The sequence below is a fragment of the Erinaceus europaeus genome, chromosome 4, assembly GCF_950295315.1.
Source record: "Erinaceus europaeus chromosome 4, mEriEur2.1, whole genome shotgun sequence".
In the NCBI taxonomy this organism is placed as follows: domain Eukaryota; kingdom Metazoa; phylum Chordata; class Mammalia; order Eulipotyphla; family Erinaceidae; genus Erinaceus; species Erinaceus europaeus.
In genome coordinates this window covers 60,543,722-60,551,998 of record NC_080165.1, presented here as the reverse complement: position 1 = coordinate 60,551,998, position 8,277 = coordinate 60,543,722, and the positions used below count along the sequence as shown (strand labels likewise).

At 52.1% G+C, this 8,277-nt stretch overlaps 1 protein-coding gene and 1 long non-coding RNA gene across 3 annotated transcripts; one reads left to right on the top strand and one right to left on the bottom strand.

The window, feature by feature from the left end:
- Positions 1-281: 281 nt before the first annotated feature.
- Positions 282-5,564, bottom strand: PIM1 (Pim-1 proto-oncogene, serine/threonine kinase). 2 transcript variants are annotated; one of them, XM_007517814.2, is made up of 6 exons: positions 5,047-5,564; positions 4,838-4,944; positions 4,669-4,719; positions 4,200-4,566; positions 2,503-2,679; positions 282-1,797 (listed from the first exon to the last, which is right to left on the bottom strand). In XM_007517814.2, exons 1-6 carry the CDS (start codon positions 5,126-5,128, stop codon positions 1,640-1,642), a joined length of 942 nt encoding a protein of 313 aa, XP_007517876.1. In that variant the 5' UTR covers positions 5,129-5,564; the 3' UTR covers positions 282-1,639. The 2 variants fall into 2 exon arrangements, with proteins under 2 accessions (XP_007517876.1, XP_060045704.1); XM_060189721.1 differs by having other exon boundaries at positions 1,644-1,797; positions 2,625-2,679; positions 5,047-5,562.
- A 298-nt stretch (positions 5,565-5,862) lies between these two features.
- LOC132538080 (uncharacterized) lies at positions 5,863-7,107 on the top strand. The gene is made up of 2 exons (XR_009549490.1): positions 5,863-6,497; positions 6,656-7,107. It is a non-coding gene; the product is annotated as an uncharacterized LOC132538080 (long non-coding RNA).
- The last annotated feature ends 1,170 nt before the right edge of the window (positions 7,108-8,277 follow it).

Genomic DNA, 8,277 nt, shown 5'->3' with positions numbered 1-8,277 from the left:
AAGCATGAACAATGTCACTGGGAAATTGTCACGTGCTCTAAAGGCACAGCTCTCGAGAATTATTTCATTGGACCTCTCTGGCCAAATCTTACCCACCCAAGATTGGTCTCCTTCTACCCTCTGGCCATACTTGTATTTCAGAAAGAATTATTTCAGTATTCTTAGAGGGAACCCGACTTGGGCTGAAAGTTCTTTTACTTTCTAGCGCAGATTTTGGTACATAGTAAGTGTTCGTTAAATGCACATTAGTCTTCGCATGAATCATACTTAGAAGCCACAGGTTAAGACAAAAGGTTTTTATTCAAAAACATCAATTATAAAAAAAAATAATAACAATAAGATCTCTTTTATTCCCCTGTACAGTATTTCACTCGGCTAAAACCAGCAGGCTACATGCTGCTCAAACAGCCCCAGAGAGGATCTGGAAGGCACACCATCCAGAACTGCCTTTCATATATCTATGCTATATACACAAGTCAGCAACGTCCCTCATCACCCCGCAGAGCCCCACATCTACTTGGGTCGAGCAGGTGAGCGGCCTCGGTGGTCAGGGAGCTACAGGAGCTGTCCTTCCTGAGTCCCATCACCCCACAGAGTAAGCATCGTAGCCCTACCCAAAAGGACCCCAAGACAGAGGAGGAAAATAGGAAAGGAAAACTATGGCAGCAGCTGTGGAAGCTTGGAGAAGGGAACCAAATAAATAAATAAATAAATACATAATATTGACCTCCAGGTTAGGATGCGCACCTTAAAAAAAAAATTAAGGTAAAATAACTTAAAGGCAAAAAAAAAAAAAAATCAGATCAGCTACAATCTTTTTGTACACTACCATGCCAACTGTACACACATTTACAGTTTCTGTTGATTTGCATTGTTTGTGCATTTGTGTGTGTGTGTGTGTGTGTGTGTGTGTGTGTGTGGTCTTGGCTTTGAAACAGTTACATAAAAACCAAAAAGGAAGACCAGTTCACTAGAGGGAGTTTTACTAAGGAGGCAGAAGGGCAGGTGGCTCAGCGTTTTGGCCCTGTAGCCTCTTCCATGGCACCTTTCATATGAAGGATGGGGGGTAGGGGGTTGGGGGGGGGGGGGACAGAAACAGGGAACCACACCCAGGCAGATTTTTGGAGAAGCAGCAGGTAAAAGAGGCAAGTTCAAGTATTTCTCCCAGCACAGCCGTAGTCCCCACAGAAGGCACTCAGAAGAGTCGGAAGAGGTGACAGGGACTTAAAAATGGTGCTAGCCCTATCCCACCCCAACCCGTTTTCCCCCTACCCAACCCATCACGGCATTCAGCAGAACTCTGAGATGAAGGGACAGTTCCATGGTAGGGTTCTGACCCATTCCCACCCCCCACCCCAGGACTTTGCCGAGTCCAGCATTGGACACCTATGATAAGGAGAGCATGTAGGGGGGAGGAGTTGAGGCCCCAGGCGCCTAGACGGGGAGTCTTTCCTCCCACTATTGGGAGGCAGCCTCCAGGGGCCTGGGAGGGGGGTCTGGAATGAGTTGTAAATGTTGTTCCATATCAAGCATTGTCCTGCTTGCAAGAGAAGTGTCACTGGTACTCAGGAAGCTGGAAACTGAAGCTTCCCCTCCCTGAAGCATCTGGCAGGGAGGGGAGGACCTGCTGGAAAAGTTGCTATTTGCTAGGTCCTGGCAACAGGCTGTGGAGGTGGATCTCAGCAGTTTCCTGGGGCAAGAGGACATCTTGCATCCATGGATGGTTCTGGATTTCCTCAAAGGATGGCCGGTCTGATGGTCTCAGGGATAAGCACCATTTAATGAGATGCTGACACTCTGCAGAAAGCAAGACAGACAAGGGTTATGAATGACTCAACTTGTTTATGCAATGCAAAGGTCTTTCCAATTTGCTTCCCAGGGGCCTACAAGTCTGAGGCACAACAGAGACTGTACCTTGCACTTTCTAGAATGTCTATTCTTCAAAGAAAAGGTCATTAACTAACATTTAATTCCATCAGACAGCTTTGTGGGGGTGAAAAAAAAAACCCTCTCTTAAACCTGTGGTTTTTAAACTTCAATAGCTGGGGCCTTTTTCATGACACCCACTCACCAGAAATAGGATGATGACAAGAAATTCTGATGAGACATCACTGAGCATGATGAGGTAGGTGATTCAATTCACCTTCCCACCTTACAAATCTGAACACCACCCACAGTGAGGTCACCAGGACTACAATATTTACAGAGCCTGCCCTTAAAGGGGAAAGCCCTCAACTTCTCATTCCCTGACAAGAGTCAAGAACTTTGTTGGTACTTATTATAAAAAGTATTTCTTTTCATATGTGTTCTTTTCCCTGATCTCTCAAGGAGACTCAAATGTAAACTATCCCTGGGGGCTTGTTCTCAGGTGTGATTCACTGACTGACTTGGGAGTCTACCACAAAGCCAAGGTTAGAATGGCCTCACCAGAAATCAAAAACTGTCCACTGAGAACAGCCTAGGAACTTCGACTTCTACTTTACCCAGCTTCCCAAAAATTACCTGAAGAGACCCTCTGCCTGAAGAAAACTTGGCCCCTGATGATCTCCTCATCATGCTCAAAGGGAATATCTCCACAGACCATATCATACAGCAGAATCCCCAGAGACCACACAGCAGCGGACCTTCCATGGTAGCGATGGTAGCGGATCCACTCTGGAGGACTATACACTCGGGTCCCTGTGAGTCGGGGGAATAAGAAGGAAAACACACTTTTAGCAAAAAGATAAAACACAGTGCCAACTGATTGGCATGCTGAATAACCTTAAAAACCCCAGAAGCTGGATGAACTCCATCTTCACCCATCAGCTAATAGGAGTTGATGAGCAGCTTATGGAATCTCTCCAACTCAAAGTGTTACCCACATCTCTCCTAGTCCAGACCATAAACTGAAATCCTTTGCAAACTGCTCCAAGAAATAAACACCAGCCTCAGACCTGAAGCCTGAGGCCTGTATGTGGTAGGACCACCCACAAATTGGATAAAGGGATGTCTGCATACTCATAGGAAGGATCCCACAGACCACTGGATCCTGCCATGCCCAAAGTCTCATCTCAGATATGGTTCCCTTCTGCCCTCCCCTTTAGAAAGTACGTACACTATCCTAAGTGTGAGGACCCTTTGGGAGTCTTTCTTTCCCCCTTCTCTGAGTGCAGGGGCAGATACCAGCAGCCTCCACACACACCAAAGGTAAACAGAGCTGCCAGGCTGGTTTCAGACCACGTGATTCCTGTTTACAAACTTTGGGTTGTAAAAAAAAAAAAAAGGAGGGCCCTGCCACGGGTGCCCACCAGGGGGCAGCAAAGACTCAAAGGGAAAAAAATGAGAGGACTGGCCAGCCATTAACTGCTAAAAGAGGAAAAAAAAAAAAAAAGGCAGCCCAACCCAGCGTCCTCCAAGGGCAAATAAACACAAACCACAAGCCCCAGTCACAAGTTTTGAAAGGCTGTCGTTTGTTAAGCTTAGAGGCCCAGATGATGACCCCACCCTCCTTTGCTTTGATCTCAGGCTCTCCATTCCTTCTATTCTGAAAGAACCCGCTCCAAGCCCCTCCCTAGGATAGGTTTTCATCCCCTCCGAGGAGACACCGAACTCATTTTCAAAACCAGCAAGAGATCTTATTTCACAACATGCACTCCCTCCTCCCTCACACACGCACCCCAACAAAATGAATTATTTAGTGAAACTGTTTCTATTTCTTATCTAACCCCCAAGATCAAAGGGTAGGGGAAAAAAAACATGCAGCTCTAAAAACAACCTTACGGAAAACTAATCCCCTTATTGAACAACACACACACACACCCCAAGAAAAAAACCACCAGCGTCAATTTTCATCTCTCCTGCTCCCCCCTCCACCCCACGCTTTCACTGGCGGTGAAACTGGGTCAGACTTGAGAAATCTGGGCTACGGCCGGTTGTCCATAACCTCTTATTCACCGGGAAAAGCGTGGAACCCACTGAAATTCCACTTAAAAAAAAAAAAAGTGTGATCATGCCAGAAGCCTGACAGGTTGAGCTGGCTGGAAAATCTCCGGCGTAGTAAAGCCGGCGGGGAAGCTCTTCCGCCCCACCCCTGCGGAGCATTGAGCCAGGCGGCCCGATGACCTTTCCAAAGGGCCGGGAGGGAGGGGAAGCGGGCCGGGTCACCCCCCCCACACACACACACACCCCTGCAGCCCGGTTGGTCCCGGCCGGCTCACCGTCGAAGTCCGTGTAGACCGTGTCCTTGAGCAGCGCTCCCGACCCGAAGTCGATGAGCTTGAGCTCGCCGCGGCTGAGGTCGATGAGGATGTTCTCGTCCTTGATGTCGCGGTGGAGCACCCCGCAGTTGTGGCAGTGCCGCACGGCCTCCAGCACCTGCCAGAAGAAGCTGCGGGCCAGCTCCTCCTGCAGGGCCCCCCTCTCGGTGATAAAGTCGAAGAGGTCTTGCACCGGCTCGGGCCTCTCGAGGATCAGGACGAAACTGTCCGGCCTCTCGAACCAGTCCAGGAGCCGGATGACGCCGGGGAAGCCCGAGCTCACCTTCTTCAGCAGGACCACTTCCATGGGCACCCGGGTGCCATTGGGCTGCGGGGGCGGGCGAGGCGGCCGCGGTGAGGGCGGGGGTCCCGGCTTAGCGGCCGACACCCCGCCCGGGGTCTCGCTCCCTCCCTCCTCCCGGCTACTCACCAGCTCCCCCCAGTCAGAAATCCGGTCCTTCTCCACGTGCTTGATGGCCACCTGGAAAGCCCCCAACAGTGGGTTAGACCCCATCTCGGGGGTGGGAGGGCATGCACCCCCTGCACCCCGTGCACCCCAGCCTGGCCGGGCGCCTCCCCGCCGCGGGGCGGCCACTCACCGGCAAGTTGTCGCTGACGCGGATGCCGGAGTAGACGGAGCCGAAGCCGCCGCTGCCCAGGAGCGGGCCCACCTGGTACTGCGACTCCAGGGGCTCCTTCTCTTTGCCTAGGGGAAGGGAGAGGGGGCACGGGGGCTCAGCGCCGGCTCCCCGCCCAGGGGCTTCGTCGGCCCGCCGGCCCGGGTGCGGGGTGGGGAGGGGGCGCTCACCCGGCGCCAGCTTGCTAGCGTGCAGGTCGCTGCAGGGCGCGGCGCGCAGGTGGGCGAGCGAGTTGATCTTAGACAAGAGCATCCCGACCTCCGGGGTGTCGGCTGCGGGGCCCGAGCGGGGGCCGGGGCCGGGGCCGGGGCTGGGCTGCTGCCGGCGGCTGAGCCTCGGGCCGGGGCTGAGGCTGCGGGTGGCGGTGCGGCGGTGGCTGCGGCGGGCGTGGAAGGCCGAGGGCGAGTCGGAGGACGTCTGGGGGCGCTGGCGGCGGGCAGACTCGCCGGCGGGGTCGGGCTGCGCCGAGGGCGGCGAGGCGGGAGGCTCGTGCGACAGCGCCGTGGCACCGGGGGCTTGGAGCTGCTGCTGCTGCTGCTGCCGCTGCTGTTGCCGAAGCTGCTGTTGCCGCTGCCGGTCCCGCCGCCGCCAAGTCTCCTCGGGCCTCCTCCGCCGCCGCCGCCGCCGCTGCAGCAGACGCCCGGCTCGCCCAGCCGCCAGGAGTAAAGGGGCGGAGCGCGCCGGCGGGGAGGGGGCCCGCGGGCGGGCGGGGCGGGGGCGGGGCCTCTCCGGGAGGCCGAGGCCGCGAGCGGCGCTGCCGGGCGGGTGCAGGGAGGAGAGGGGGTGGGGAAGGCGGCGGGACACGGCGACTCCCCTCAGCCCCCGCCCCGCTCTCTGGGTCGCCGCGCCCCGGCCCCGCCCCCGCCGGTGCGCCCCCAGCCAACCAGGAGCCGCCTCATCTGCATAAGCCGCCGCGCCCCGCCCCGCTCTCGCGGTCAGAATGGTCTCTACGCCGCCACGACGTGGCGGGAAGGAAAAGGCGCCAAAATGGAGGGGGAGGGGCTCGGGGCTTGAGGGGAGGCGGGAGCCGGGTGTCGGGCCGCGAGGGAGGAAGGATGGGGAGGGGCGTATCGATTCAAACCCAAACAATAACAAAGCCATCAAAGGCTGCCCGGGGCCGGCTCGGCGGCTCTGTGTTTTCGGAGGTTTTTGGGTCAAGGGCTCGAGCCGGAGAGCAGAAGGAGCAGCGCCGAGGCGACTGGGCCTGGCGGGGCGGCCGAGCGGGGTGGTCTCCGTGTGACTCAGCCCGGGACCTCCTGGGCGGCTGGGGCGGGCTGACGACAGGCTGCGGGCTCGGGCTCGGTCCTCGGGGGTTGTGTATTGGGGGGGCGGACCTGCAGGCTGTGAGTCACGGCGGTGTCACGGAGCGAGGGGGTGTCGAGGAGGGGCTCACGGGGATGGGGGTGTCTCGGGCCCGCAGTCCAGCCTGGGGGGCCAGTCGGCGAGGGAGGGGTCCTGATCACTGTCGCTTTCGAGCCGGTAGAGAATAAATAAATAACTCGTTCTCCCGAGTCGCCACCAGATTTCTATTTTTAAAGAGCAGGGAGGTGCCAGCGAGTCCTGATGGCTAAGAAGAGATGAGTGTCAGAGTGCCCGGCAAAAAGGAAATCACGAAACAAATGTTAGTATTGTGATGCCAGATGCTGTCTCAGCTCCTTCTGTGAGGGCGGGAGAGAGGAACATTTCTCATCGAAAAAGAAACGAAGGAGGGAGGGTGCGCTTGACTTAAGCAGTTAGCACGTTGTAGTCACCTTTTCATCAGCCTCTTTTCCCAGCCAGGCAATAATAGCAATTATCGGCAGCCGGGAATCCGGTCTCAAAGGAAATCCTCTTCTTCTCCCTGGGATCTCCTCTTCGTCCCCACCGCCCCCCCACCACCACCCCGTGGAAAAAATACGGAAAAACCGACTGATTCGACTTGCCTCCTTTGTCCTTTTAAAGACTTGAAAACGATGTGTAAAATGAGTGGATTAAATTCTATGCAATCCATAAACTGAACTGTCAAAGTGACCTGTGTCATTGAAAATAAGCTATATCCCATTTTCACTTTTTTCTTCAAGTTTTTGCCATTTAAAGGGGAAAAAAAAATGAAGAGTTGCTAGGATTGGACTGCCACAGACATTAATTAATTTAAATATTTCATTGAAAGTTTTCTGCAGTGCTTGTGTTATAAAGATGTCCAGATATTTCACAACTTTAATGAATGTATCTAGTAAAGCATTACATATTTTCTTTTTGCTTGTGAACTATGACCTAACATTTGTTTTTGATGACTAGAAGAAAAACCAAGGGACAAGAGTTATTTCCTTATTTTACAGATATGAAACTGAGACATAAGTAGGATGGCATAGGGTCATACAATCAAGCTTACTCCGATGAGATGAAATGGCTCCAAATCAACCCCCAACTATCCTGAGTTTTCCTCTTATAACAGTTAAAATTGTCCTTTGTACTGAGCTAAGATATCAGTAAATGCCTCTGATCTCCATTCCCCCTGTCCTGTTTTTCTTTTTTCAAATCCTACCAGACTATTCCCACTCAATTGGCATTTTACAGGCTGTCTTTGCAGAGGCAGTGAATCTGCTTTGAGAATGCCCACTTATCTTCACTTTTATTTAAAGGCTTTCCACCCTTCAGAACACATTTGTAGTTTCACCACAGATTTCTAAACTCCAAGCATTTTCTCCTTGTCCATTCCACTCATCTGACAATCATGTATGTGTGGTTTCAAAGAAATCACAGGGTGGGGCATAGACAGAATGATGGTTATGCAAAGAGACTCTTATGCCTGAGGCTCCAAAGTCCTAGGTTTGATCACCTGCACCACCATAAACCAGACTGATCAATATTTTGGTTAAAAAAAACAAAAAGTAAAAAAAAAAAAAGTGTGACCAGGGAAGTAGTACCTTAGAGAAGGCACTGACCTCTAAAGCATGAGGTTCCATATTTAATCCCCATCCCCAGCATCACATACACCAAAGTGATATTCTAGTTCTTTCTGTCAATTAAATGCGTCTTCAATCATGTTATCTTTTCAGTTATTTATACTTTAATTCCATATAACTTAAGAACATACTCATTTGTTGATGGACAGTATCTAAATAGGTCTGTCTCACCAAAAAGGTAACTGTTTCAGAAAACTTATACAAAATTTAAGGGAGGTTAATCAAAACAAAAGTTAGGCTAAAAGTTAGGCTCAGTAGCCTGCTTTCAAATCTGGAACTAGTAGTAGTTATGTGACATTCATTAAGTTACTTAACCTTTTTAAGCTCTTTAGACTAACCTTTCTAGACTCTGAATGGAGATAATAATAGCATCTACCTCAAAGGGCAGTTGTAGGAAGAAAACAAAAATTTTCATATAAAGCACATAGCATAGAACAGGATAAACCTGTAATAAAT